This window comes from Canis lupus, chromosome 1 (genome assembly GCF_003254725.2).
Source record: "Canis lupus dingo isolate Sandy chromosome 1, ASM325472v2, whole genome shotgun sequence".
NCBI classification, from domain to species: domain Eukaryota; kingdom Metazoa; phylum Chordata; class Mammalia; order Carnivora; family Canidae; genus Canis; species Canis lupus.
The window spans coordinates 42,442,918-42,456,536 of record NC_064243.1 but is presented as its reverse complement, the minus strand read 5'-3'; the positions used below and the strand labels follow the sequence as shown (position 1 = coordinate 42,456,536).

General features: G+C 40.6%; 1 protein-coding gene across 18 annotated transcripts in view; it reads left to right on the top strand.

Annotated features, from left to right (window-relative positions):
- The window catches only part of SYNE1 (spectrin repeat containing nuclear envelope protein 1), a 449,297-nt gene that overhangs the window by 366,167 nt on the left and 69,511 nt on the right, over positions 1-13,619 (top strand). For all 18 annotated transcript variants that reach the window (XM_049113743.1, XM_035708408.2, XM_049113741.1 and 15 more), the window contains 3 exons: positions 7,160-7,394; positions 9,532-9,726; positions 13,419-13,544. In XM_049113743.1, the coding sequence (XP_048969700.1) occupies positions 7,160-7,394; positions 9,532-9,726; positions 13,419-13,544 (556 nt within the window). The remainder of the gene's footprint in view (positions 1-7,159; positions 7,395-9,531; positions 9,727-13,418; positions 13,545-13,619) is intronic.

Sequence of the window (13,619 nt, the reverse complement as noted above, 5' to 3'; positions counted from 1 at the left end):
GCCTGTGTTCTTCTCTAGGATTTTGATGGACTCTTGTCTCACATTTAGATCTTTCATCCATTTTGAGTTTATCTTTGTGTATGGTGAAAGAGAATGGGCTAGTTTCATTCTTCTGCATGTGGATGTCCAATTTTCCCAGCACCATTTATTGAAGAGACTGTCTTTCTTCCAATGGATAGTCTTTCCTCCTTTATCGAATATTAGTTGACCATAAAGTTGAGGGTCCACTTCTGGGTTCTCTATTCTGTTCCATTGATCTATGTGTCTGTTTTTGTGCCAGTACCACACTGTCTTGATGACCACAGCTTTGTAGTACAACCTGAAATCTGGCATTGTGATGCCCCCAGATATGGTTTTCTTTTTTAAAATTCCCCTGGCTATTTGGGGTCTTTTCTGATTCCACACAAATATTAAAATAATTTGTTCTAACTCTCTGAAGAAAGTCCATGGTATTTTGATAGGGATTGCATTAAACATGTGTATTGCCCTGGGTAACATTGACATTTTCACAATATTAATTCTGCCAATCCATGAGCATGGAATATTTTTCCATCTCTTTGTGTCTTCCTCAATTTCTTTCAGAAGTGTTCTATAGTTTTTAGGGTATAGATCCTTTACCTCTTTGGTTAGGTTTATGTATCTTATGCTTTTGGGTGCAATTGCAAATGGGATTGACTCCTTAATTTCTCTTTCTTCAGTCTCATTGTTAGTGCATAGAAATGCCATTGATTTCTGGGCATTGATTTTGTATCCTGCCACGCTACCAAATTGCTGTATGAGTTCTAGCAATCTTGGGGTGGAGACTTTTGGGTTTTCTATGTAGAGTATCATGTCATCGGCGAAGAGGGAGAGTTTGACTTCTTCTTTGACAATTTGAATGCTTTTAATGTCTTTTTGTTGTCGGATTGCTGAGGCAATTCCAGTACTATGTTGAATAGCAGTGGTGAGAGTGGACATCCCTGTCTTGTTCCTGATCTTAGGGGAAAGGCTCCCAGTGCTTCCCCATTGAGAATGATATTTGCTGTGGGCTTTTCGTAGATGGCTTTTAAGATGTTGAGGAATGTTCCCTCCATCCCTACACTCTGAAGAGTTTTGATCAGGAATGGATGCTGTATTTTGTCAAGTGCTTTCTCAGCATCTAATGAGAGGATCATATGGTTCTTGGTTTTTCTCTTGCTGATATGATGAATCACATTGATTGTTTTATGGGTGTTGAACCAGCCTTGTGTCCCGGGGATAAATCCTACTTGGTCATGGTGAATAATTTTCTTAATGTACCGTTGGATCCTATTAGCTAATATTTTGTTGAGAATTTTTGCATCCATGTTCATCAGGGATATTGGTCTGTAATTCTCCTTTTTGGTGGGGTCTTTGCCTGGTTTTGGAATTAAGGTGATGCTGGCCTCATAGAACGAATTTGGAAGTACTCCATCTCTTTCTATCTTTCCAAACAGCTTTAGTAGAATAGGTATGGTTTCTTCTTTAAACATTTGATAGAATTCCCCTGGGAAGCCATCTGGCCCTGGACTTTTGTGTCTTGGGAGGTTTTTGATGACTGCTTCAATTTCCTCCCTGGTTATTGGCCTGTTCAGGTTTCCTATATCTTCCTGTTCCAGTTTTGGTAGTTTGTGGCTTTCCAGGAATGCATCCATTTCTTCTAGATTGCCTAATTTATTGGCGTATAGCTGTTCATAATATGTTTTTAAAATCGTTTGTATTTCCTTGGTGTTGGTAGTGATCTCTCCTTTCTCATTCATGATTTTATTAATTTGAGTCTTCTCCCTCTTCTTTTTAGTAAGGCTGGCTAATGGTTTATCTATCTTATTAATTCTTTCAGAGAACCAACTCCTGCTTCTGTTGATCTGTTCCACAGTTCTTCTGGTCTCTATTTCGTTGAGTTCTGCTCGAATCTTTATTAACTCTCTTCTTCTGCTGGGTGTAGTATCTATTTGCTGTTTTTTCTCTAGCTCCTTTAGTTGTAAGGTTAGCTTTTGCATTTGAGTTCTTTCCACTTTTTGGATGGATGCTTGTATTGGGTGTATTTCCCCCTCAGGACTGCTTTTGCTGCATCCCAAAGACTTTGAACGGCTGTATCTTCATTCTCATTAGTTTCCATGAATCTTTTTAATTCTTCCTTAATTTCCTGGTTGACCCTTTCATCTTTTAGCAGGATGGTCCTTAACCTCCACGTGTTTGAGGTCCTTCCAAACTTCTTGTTGTGATTTAGTTCTAATTTCAAGGCATTATGGTCTGAGAATATGCAGGGGACGATCCCAATCTTTTGGTATCGGTTCAGACCCGATTTGTGACCCAGTATGTGGTCTATTCTGGAGAAAGTTCCATGTGCACTTGAGAAGAATGTGTATTCAGTTGAGTTTGGATGTAAAGTTCTGTAGATATCTATGAAATCCATCTGGTCCAGTGTATCATTTAAAGCTCTCGTTTCTTTGGAGATGTTGTGCTTAGAAGACCTATCGAGTATAGAAAGAGCTAGATTGAAGTAACCAAGTATAAGTGTATTATTATCTAAGTATTTCTTCACTTTGGTTATTAATTGATTTATATATTTGGCAGCTCCCACATTCGGGGCATATATATTGAGGACTGTTAAGTCCTCTTGTTGGATAGATCCTTTAAGTATGATATAGTGTCCCTCTTCATCTCTCACTACAGTCTTCGGGGTAAATTTTAGTTTATCTGTTATAAGGATGGCTACCCCTGCTTTCTTTTGAGGACCATTCGAATAGTAAATGGTTCTCCAACCTTTTATTTTCAGGCTGTAGGTGTCCTGTCTAAAATGAGTCTCTTGTAGACAGCAAATAGATGGGTCCTGCTTTTTTATCCAGTCTGAAACCCTGCACCTTTTGATGGGGTCATTAAGCCCGTTCACGTTCAGTTACTATTGAGAGATATGAGTTTAGTGTCATCATGATATCTATTCAGTCCTTGTTTTTGTGGAATGTTCCACTGAACTTCTTCTTAAAGGGGGATTTTAAGAGTCCCCCTTAAAATTTCTTGCAGAGCTGGTTTGGAGGCCACATATTCTTTCAGTTCCTGCCTGTCTTGGAAGCTCTTTATCTCTCCTTCCATTTTGAATGAGAGCCTTGCTGGATAAAGTATTCTTGGTTGCATGTTCTTCTCATTTAGGACCCTGAATATATCCTGCCAGCCCTTTCTGGCCTGCCAGGTCTCTGTGGAGAGGTCTGCTGTTACCCTAATACTCCTCCCCATAAAAGTCAGGAATTTCTTGTCTCTTGCTGCTTTAAGGATCTTCTCTTTATCTTTGGAATTTGCAAGCTTCACTATTAAATGTCGAGGTGTTGAACGGTTTTTATTGATTTTAGGGGGGATCTCTCTATTTCCTGGATCTGAATGCCTGTTTCCCTTCCCAGATTAGGAAAGTTTTCAGCTAGGATTTGTTCAAATACATATTCTGGCCCTCTGTCCCTTTCGGCGCCCTCGGGAACCCCAATTAAACGTAGGTTTTTCTTCCTCAGGCTGTCGTTTATTTCCCTTAATCTATCTTCATGGTCTTTTAATTATCTCTTTTTTCCTCAGTTTCCCTCTTTGCCATCAACTTGTCTTCTGTGTCACTCACTCGTTCTTCCACCTCGTTAACCCTCGTCGTTAGGACTTCTAGTTTGGATTGCATCTCATTCAATTGATTTTTAATTTCTGCCTGATTAGCTCTAAATTCTGCAGTCATGAAGTCTCTTGAGTCCTTTATGCTTTTTTCTAGAGCCACCAGTAGCTGTATACTAGTGCTTCTGAATTGGCTTTCTGACATTGAATTGTAATCCAGATTTTGTAACTCTGTGGGAGAGAGGACTGTTTCTGATTCTTTCTTTTGAGGTGAGGTTTTCCTTCTAGTCATTTTGCTCAGTGCAGAGTGGCCAAAAGCAAGTTGTATTGGGAAAAGGAGAAAAAGAGAGGAGAGAAAGAAGGAAAGAAAAGAGAAAAAGAAAAAAGATAAAAGGAAGAAAGAAAAGAAGAAAAAGAGAAAGAAAAAAGGGTGGGGGAAGGAAACAAATCAAAAAGCAAAAAAAAAAAAAAAAAAAAAAAAAAAAAAAAAAAACCCTAACAAACAAACAAAAAAACAAACAAAAGAAAACAAACAAACACAAAAAACAACAATAACAACAACAACAAAAAAAACAACACGGGGGAGTATCTTCTGATTCTATGTACTTTAAGTCCCTTGACTTCCCCTGGAACTTGTCCGTCTAGCTGGTCTTCTGGGGGAGGGCCTGTTGTGCTGATTTTCAGGTGTTAGCAGTTGGGGGAGCTGCTCTGCCCCTGCCTGGCGCAGGGCTCAGGGGGGTTGTTTACTCCGTGAGGCCCCAGGAGGAACAGCCCCAGTGGCGGGGCCAGCTCTGCAGCCCTGGCTTCAGCCCCTGCAGTAACCCCGGAGCTCTCTGTCTGCAGGGCCTGGAGGCTCCGGGGCGGGGCCGCTGATCTGCTCAGCTGGGGCAGGAGCGTCCTTGCTGTCCTGGGCCCTCCCGGCCTCTGCCTGTCCCGGGGGGAGGCCGGATCCTGGGCTGTGTCCCTGCGCCCCGTGCTCCGGAGCCTGCGCTGTTGGATTCACGCTCCCGCCCCGCAGCCCCCTCCCCGGAGCCGCCCCCGAGCCCCTACGAGCTGCTCCTGGAACCGCGCAGCCCCCTCTGCACCGAGCCTCTTCCTCTGCCCGAGCCCCTCCGAGCTGCTCCCGCCCCGCAGGCCCCTCCGCACCGAGCCTCTTCCTCTGCCCGAGCCCCCCCGAGCTGCTCCCGCCCCGCAGCCCCCTCCGCGGAGCCGCCGCCGGAGCCCCCCAGAGCTGCTCCGGGTCCCGCCGTGCGCGCTGCAGCCCTTAGGGAGCTCGGCGCACTCTCCCGGGGCGCAGGTGTCTGTTAGTGTCCCCGGGAGCCCGAGGGCATCCCCGCCCTCCTGGGTCCTGCTCCAACTCCCCGCGAGCCCCTTTCCGCCCGGGAAGGTCGGTGCAGCTCCTGCTCCTCCGGGACGGGGCTCTCCTGTCCTGGGGACACTCGCCCCGGCCTCAGCCCGGCTCCTCGCGGGGCCCCTCCCCCTTGGAGGCCTTTTGTTTCTTTATTTCTTTTTCCCCGTCTTCCTACCTCGATAGAAGCGCGAACTCTTCTCACTGTAGCATTCCAGCTGGTCTCTCTAAATCTCAGGCCGAATTCGTAGATTTTCAGGATGATTTGAAGGTTTTCTAGGTAATTTGGTGGGGACAGGTGACTTGGGGACCCTACTCTTTAGCCATCTTGCCCCTCCTCCCTGGCTTCCTCTTCATTTACTTAGCAGATTACCTCTTTATTAAAAACGAAGAGGTAAAATCCAGCTCCTCTTTTGACTGCCATTATGTGAAATGCTGATTTCATACTATATTTACATTTCCCAGGAACAATATCTAGTCCATCCCACTTACTTTATGTAGTGATATTTGGAGTACAAACCTCATTTAAACTTATACATTTACATAAGAACATCTTTCCCATATGAAGAACGAGTAGTTCTGATTATAATTAGTATTTTTTAAAAAAGAACATAAATCACTATTTTTATTAAGAGGATTTTTTTTAGTGTTCTGGAATGAATTTCAGTTTTAAGTGGATATTTCTTTGGAAGTAACATGAACGATTTTCATGGTTAAGTTTGGAACAAAAAATGTGATACCATATTTATTCTGTTCAAAGTAAGCCAAACTTAAATGTGAGCTTTACTGAGAATATACGGCTTTCAAAATAAAAAGAAATTGAAATGCAATTAACTTATCTTTTGCTTTATCCTCCTTTGGTCAGCTCTATAACAGTATTATAAAAGTTTAAGCCAATAAATAAAACAAAATTTAAAATTCATGTATAAGCCAACATCTATTAAATTATAAATGTTAACAGTTAAGGGAAAACACCAAAGAGAAGAAAATGGAAGTTTTGGATGAGGATAATTCTGAAAGCTGAGAGAGAGAAAAAAATCAGATTAGAGCATGAGGGCCCCAGATTACAAACGTATCGTGTATTAAAAGTTCATTTATCAGTTTTGTGTTTTAGAGTTCAAGTTCAGCCACGAGGACACTGTCATGTATTAAGTATTTCCTTACGCTGGCAGGTGGCTCAGGATTGTTGAGCTCTCCAAAGCCAGGACAAGGGCTCCAAAGAGATCTCGGATGGTGGTCTGGTGGGGATAGCAGCATGCAGGGCACTTTTCATGTTGTAGGACATTCTCAAGTCTTAGAGTTAAATGTTTTCAGAGATGATAGATACTTCTAACTTCTAGGAGAGTTTCATGAACCTAATCCATCACGTTTAGTTCTATTGCAATTAGTTATTAATATCAGAATTTCCTTTCAAACACAGAGGTTACCAATTACACATTTGGTTACGAAAGCAAGGTTTTACAGCAGGCCTAGATGATAGGAGGTAACAAGAATATAGGAGTCCACGACAGTAAGTCCATCTCAGATTTGAAGCCACCCTTAAGAGAATAGTATATCTAGGGAAGAAAAGCAAACTAACACAATAGAGAAAAAAGTAATGTTACACTTTAATATTAAAATGTGAATAATACCCTAATGTACAAAGAAATGCATTGTTACTAGACAAACCAGTTCTAGAGCTACAAATTGAATTTTAAAGAAAACTTCATAAAGAACTATCAATGTTCTTTAAAGGTGGAAAACACAGGGGTATAAAGGATGAACAAACTAAAAGATCTGAGATTATTTAGCCTTAAATTGAGAACACTTATATATTACTATCTCTAAGTATATGGGCAACCTTCATACAGACAGTGATAACTGGATAGTTTTCATTTCTAAGAACAAAATGAAGTGGGTTTAAAATGTAGAAGAAATTATTTAGATTAACATATGGAGTAATCATTAAAGATTGGAGCTGTTTATTGTGAGGGAATATCAAGTTTATGAGTATAGTTTTAAAAAACATTTTTAGGGGCCCCTAGGTGACCCAGTTATTAATTTCAAAAATCACATGAAATAGACCCAGTAACAGATTATGACATAATATTTGTCAAAACTTCTGCCCTAAAATCACTTCCCAAGGTTTATTACTGTCATAAAGTGTATGTACAGTGTGTATATCTGGCTGATGTGTAAATGCATCCAGGGTAACAATTTTTCTTCCCTATGTAATTATTTCTGTACCAGGGATGAATTCAACCTGAAATTGACACTTCTCAGCAATCAGTGGCAGGGAGTGATTCGCCGGGCCCAGCAGAGGAGGGGCATCATTGACAGCCAGATTCGCCAGTGGCAGCGGTACAGGGAGATGGCAGAGAAGCTTCGTAAATGGTTGGTTGAAGTGTCCTATCTTCCCGTGAGTGCTCTCGGAAGTGTCCCAATACCACTGCAACAGGCAAGGACCCTCTTTGATGAAGTGCAGGTAAGGTGCAAAACACATGCTTTTTAAACCTCTTATACATTTCCACTGTACACCTTACCCTTGCCTCAGTTCTTCATAAGGATCCTGGAGTGACACTAGAATGAGGACAAATATGGTTCCAAAGTATCAACAGGAACATATAAAATGATTGTATTACGTTTTATGATGATTTTATAGTGATGATAGTCTGGTCAGGCCCAGCCGCTCACAGAGCCACTCCATGGCCCACACCAATGCCTCCCAGCAGCTCACTGACTTCCAGCATGGAGAGAAAAACAATGACCAAGAAAGGAGCACTTTGCAATGATCATAATCATGAACAATTTTTTTTTAATTTTTTATTTATTTATGATAGTCACAGAGAGAGAGAGAGAGAGGCAGAGACACAGGCAGAGGGAGAAGCAGGCTCCATGCACCGGGAGCCTGATGTGGGATTCGATCCTGGGTCTCCAGGATTGCGCCCTGGGCCAAAGGCAGGCACCAAACCACTGCACCACCCAGGGATCCCATCATGAACAATTTAAATGTGTAACTTGAGTATTCTGAAAAAGATAAAAGTCTCAGTCCTGTCTGGACTCTTTGTCCATTCTTGGTATGGCTGCTTCCTTCTGTCTTCCCCGGGAACCAGGGTCCCCTGCCCCTGAGACAGATCCCTCCTACCAGTCAGTCCTCCCCAGTGTCTTTTCTGGTCTCTTCACTGTTGGCAGCTTCCTTTCTCCTTGCTTCTCTGGGAAACCCCATGAACACATGGCTTTGTTGGCCTTCTACCAGCACAGAAGGGCCCACGTAGTATCTCCTAGTCACATCCACCTCCTAAGCTTTCAATTTATGTATTCAACTGCCTTTTAGGTTTAGATATATATATATATATATATATACATCAAGGATATAATATATTCTATGGGTTCCAGCAGAGTCTGTGATGCCGGGACCAGCCATTCTCCTGCAGTCCCATTTCCTGTGTCCCTAATTTGAGGAAATGTCATTACCAGCTATCCGGTCTATCAGTCAGGGACATTAGAGTCACTCTACAGCTATATTCTTTTTCTCTCCCTCCTCTTTTCTAATACACTTCCAGTTTCTATCACCACTGACACTACCTTAGATGGGAAGCTCTTGATTTCTTAACTACATAGACAATAGCTTTCTAACCTATCTTAGTGTATCCAATATTTACCATTCTTCCATTTCATTTTCTACTCTACTGCAGAGTGTTTTAATCCAGACACATGACTTCCCTACTTAATTTTCTCCTGTGAATCTCAGTCACTTTCACTATTAAAAAAATTCTCATGCAGGGTATCATCTCGTGTCATCTTTTTTTAAAGATTTTATTTATTTTATTCATGAGAGAGAGAGAGAGAGAGAGAGGCAGAGACACAGGCAGAGGGAGAAGCAGGCTTCCCATGGGGAACCCGTGGACTCGGGTCCTGGACCCGAGGATCATGCCCTAAGACAAAGGCAGACGCTCGACCGCTGAGCCACCCAGGTGTCCCTCTCATGTCATCTTTTGCCACTCTTTCACAAGTATAATATATCCTAGCTCCTGAGAACTACATCCAAGGTCCTAAATTCATCCTGTTGATCTCCTATAGTAAATTTGCCTATCTTCATTTCTCCGCGTGGAAGGATTCCTCTCCCTGATTCCTGGCCCTCATCACACCAGCTCCTCCTTAATCTGGCCATGTTCATATATTTTCCAAGACTCATGAAGCCTCTTCATCTTGCTTCCATGTGGGTTAGATATTTGAGGAGTGGTCTTTCTTGGAAGTGGGTTGCTTGTATCAAACAAGCATCATAAATGTTTTTTGCAGAAGAAATTAAGAGATCCTAATAAAACTTAAACGAAGCATGTGACAGTGTGTTCCCTATACATCAATCTTCTAGAGCAGTTTCCATATTGCACGGTCATTGTACTTAAGTTGAACACAGAAACTGAACCTCTCCCGAGGCTCATCCTGAATGAATTCTCATTCATTTATGCAGGGCTTCATTCACACCCAAAGTACTAGCTCAATAAATGTTGGATAAAGAGGGCATGCTATGTATGAAAAACTGTAGGGTTACTTAAAAACACTTGTAGTAGGGAACTGCTGAAAAAAAGAATGAGAAAGTAAAAAGCTACGACTCCTTTCAGTTCAAAGAAAAAGTGTTCCTGCGACAGCAAGGCAGCTACATCCTAACAGTGGAGGCTGGCAAGCAGCTCCTGCTCTCAGCGGACAGTGGGGCTGAGGCTGCCTTGCAGGCAGAACTCACTGAAATCCAAGAGAAGTGGAAATCAGCCAGCGTGCGTTTGGAGGAACAGAAGAAAAAACTGGCCTTCTTGTTGAAAGTAAGTTCAGCTTTTTCCTCCTCTAGATGCAATGCAGTTTAAGAAGCCATGTAAGCAGTTGTTACTCCTGTTTTTAGCTTTCCAATCAGACAGTGCAAAGATCCATAAGTCATACCCTGCAGTATTTTGATCCCCTGCCCTGTGTCTTAAGACTTTGTCCTGTCTTGCATGAGCTGGAGAAGTTTCTCGATTTTCAGCAGTTTGTCTTTCAGAAAAATCACCCAGCTAAGTACTTTTAAGTCTAATAAGACTGTCCAAGTGATGAATTCTGATTAATGGTCGGTGCTAAGCCAAGAACCATGCAATGACTTTATAAATCCAAACAGGAATGCAAAGAGTAGATTCCACTCCCTGATCTAAGACTCTAAAGTGGTTTTTAAGATTGATATCTTTTATTTTATAGCAGGGAAAAACTTATCCAAGAGGATACTTTTGATTTCATCTTAGTTTATCCAAGCATGTTGCTATGAGAGAAAATTCAGGAGGTATATTCAGCCTTTAGTTGGATACAGAGAGGATACTGATCACACTGCAAGTTTCAGACCCCCCACAAGATGCTTTTCTTCCTTACTTTTCAGTACCATATTCAATACATAATTAGAATGCATCAGAAAAAGGGCATGGTCTCTGACCTCAGATAAACCCAAATTAAAATTTTAATAAACTAAGTAACTTGGTTATCTCAACCTATCTGAGCGGCAGTTTCCTCCTCTCTGGAGTAGGTATGATTACCCCTCCTTCAGATGGCATTGTGAGGATTTAATGAAATAAGGAAAGTAAACATGTGGCACAATACCTGCACAAATTGAGCATGTGGTAAAGGGTGGTAATCATCGTTGTTGATATTATCATCATATTAAAGAGTGAACAGAGATAAATAGTAAAGTTTTATACATGCTGATAATCACCAACACTTTAACAAAAGTATCTATTAAATTTGGCCTGACGCTTTTTTGGATCACAGGTAGTAACTAAAGTTAAAAGAACACAGTTTGCTTTTATAATGCTTAAAGTATGCACACCCATTGGATTTATTCTATTGAATTTTATTTAATAATATATTACCTTCTGTGTAGGAAACAATCAATCAAAAATGCCACTGAGCATTTGTTAAAGAACTATTATTTGCATACAGCACAATTCATCCGTAATACAATATGTCTGATTCTTTTTTCTTCTTTTTTACTTTCAATAAAAGATTAAAAACACTGTAACTCATTCTGTAGAGATATGTTAATCATATATTTTTTCTTTATTTGTGATGTGATTTTTGGACAGATTCCCAAGACTTTAATAAGGCAAAATGGCTGAGTCATTGCATTTGCTTTTCTTGCCAGTCTGTTTGCTGGTGTGTAAAACATCCACTTTGATAGATGTTTGCAGACCATGACATTTTGTTATGTCCTTGTAATTCATGTAGTAAAAAGACTGGGTTATAGCTTTGGAATCTAAGCCATTCTTGGAAAGGGGAATCCTTATTCTTCTCTTGTTAAAGTTTATTTTATTTTAAATCATAAACTAGGACTCATTTGCCGAAGAAGGAATTTATGAAGCTATATTCTAATGTCATTTTCTTTATTTTAGGATATCTTTATATCACAGCCATAATGCTTATGTATTTTTAGCTCTTGACTTAATGCTCTGAGTAAATATGCCAAAAGTAGAGTGATGATGATTCTGTGGCCTGCATGTTCACCTGCTTCACTATGGCCTCTTAATTTTATTATAAAAAATAAGAAACTTATCTTTTCTCTTTTAGATCAGTGGAGATTTACTGATGGCATGTTGATGGGTTTCAGAGGGTGTGATGATTTCATTGAGAATGCTTGTTCAGTTTAGTAAAAGGATCTCACTATGCTTAACATTGATGAACTAATTGTAGCCTGGGAACATGGAGGTACTTTAACAAAGGGGAATTAGAACAAATTTGTCCAAGACAGACAGTTAGTGTGTTTTCTGGTAAATGGAAAGAGGGAATGTGATTATGTACTCTAGGAAGTTCCCTGAAGGAATTTAAGAGAAATGAACCTTAGGCCAAATTCTCAGTTCAGTTAGAAACCAAAAGACCTTTTGAATAGGGACACACTTTTGTCAGCACTTCTAACAGAAGACAGTTTTGGTCATAGCACCTATGGGTTGCCGTGCTAAAAATAAAGCATCGGAAGAGAAAGACAGAAAGAGCCCAGCCAAGAAAAGACTGGTAATGGTGGAAGAGGTAATGTGAAGGAAAATGCGGCATAATTTTGCCACCAGGCTCACTACTAAAAGCAATTCTGTCTTTCTTCAGAGCTCAGTAATTTAAGTTGCAGGGAGTGGCTACTGGGAAGGGTTACTAGGAAGGGGGGACAGGAATGGATGGTCATAGGTGAAATTAAGGAGATTTGTTTAGATGAATTTATTTTGATTTTATTTATTTATTTTTTAATTTATTTATGATAGTCACAGAGAGAGAGAGAGAGAGAGAGAGGCAGAGACACAGGCAGAGGGAGAAGCAGGCCCCATGCACCGGGAGCCCGACGTGAGATTCGATCCCGGGTCTCCAGGATCGCGCCCTGAGCCAAAGGCAGGCGCCAAACCGCTGCGCCACCCAGGGATCCCTGTTTAGATGAATTTAATTTGAATTTTCACTGAGACACTGGATAGGAGTTAATCTGTAGGTCTAATTATATAAAGCATTATGATTCCTTTAATTTTTTCTTTCAATTAAAAAGAAATACATGTGTCTGATTTTAAAAAATCAGATAATAATTGAAATATGTAAAGCAAAAAACAAAATTTCCCCTATACCACAACCAAATCCTGTAATCTTCCACAGGAATAAACCACTGTTACAGGTCTGGTATGTAATCACCCAAAACATAACCACATAAATGTATGTTTTCTTTGTCACTCTGTAGAGATCTACCGGTCTATGCTGCCACTCTCTACTGCTTTTCTTGCTATATTCTTCTTCAGAGCACTCACTCATATTTGACATACTAGATGTATATTTTTTAAATTTTGCCTTACCTCTCTTCATCCATTGATTGTTTCAGTTTTTAGGTGTTTATATACTTACCCTTTTGTGATACATATTTCAGCATATTGAGATGAAGCCCACCCATTGCCAGCCTTTGGTACTTGTGTATTTCTACTTCTGTAACAAATCAAATGTATGTGCCTCATAGTGTTCATATAATGAGCTGAATCAGAGGCAGGGTTATATTATTTTTACATTTCATCCTGAAAGAATTTCCATATCCTCTTTTTGATCTCTTATAGAACATCCGAGGTAGTGTAGACACATTAATAGTGGGGTTAGAAAAGAGGCAAAATACTGTGATTACTTTCTTACCTCTGCAGATTGATTCAGATGCAAATAACAATTTTGATTACTTGTAATATTCTGGGCCTTGTATTTAGTGTGTTCACAGCCATGGCTTCCTCCAGCCCTCCAACAATTATAGAGTTTGTGTTATGCCCATTTTCATAGGGAAAATTGAGACATAGCATATTACCTGCTTAAAGTCACATAGAGTAAGTGTTGAACTCTCTGATGCTGCCTACATGACAATGGATGTGGACCCCCCACAAATCTTTAATTGTTTCTCTGGGATTAAGAAGAGTGTGGATCTTTTGTTTTAGTTTCTTATAAAACAAAACAAAACAAAACAAAAACAAAGCCATGAAATCTCTTCCTTCTCCCATTACAGGACTGGGAAAACTGTGAGAACGGAATAGCTGATTCTCTGGAGAAACTACGAACTTTCAAAAAGAAGCTTTCTCAGCCTCTTCCAGATCACCATGAGGAGCTGCATGCAGAGCAAATGCGTTGCAAGGTAGCTGACTGGATTGAGCTGTTAGCTGTCACTGGCCTGTGCGCTTCTGTTGTGGTATTGCCTTTGAAAGCATAA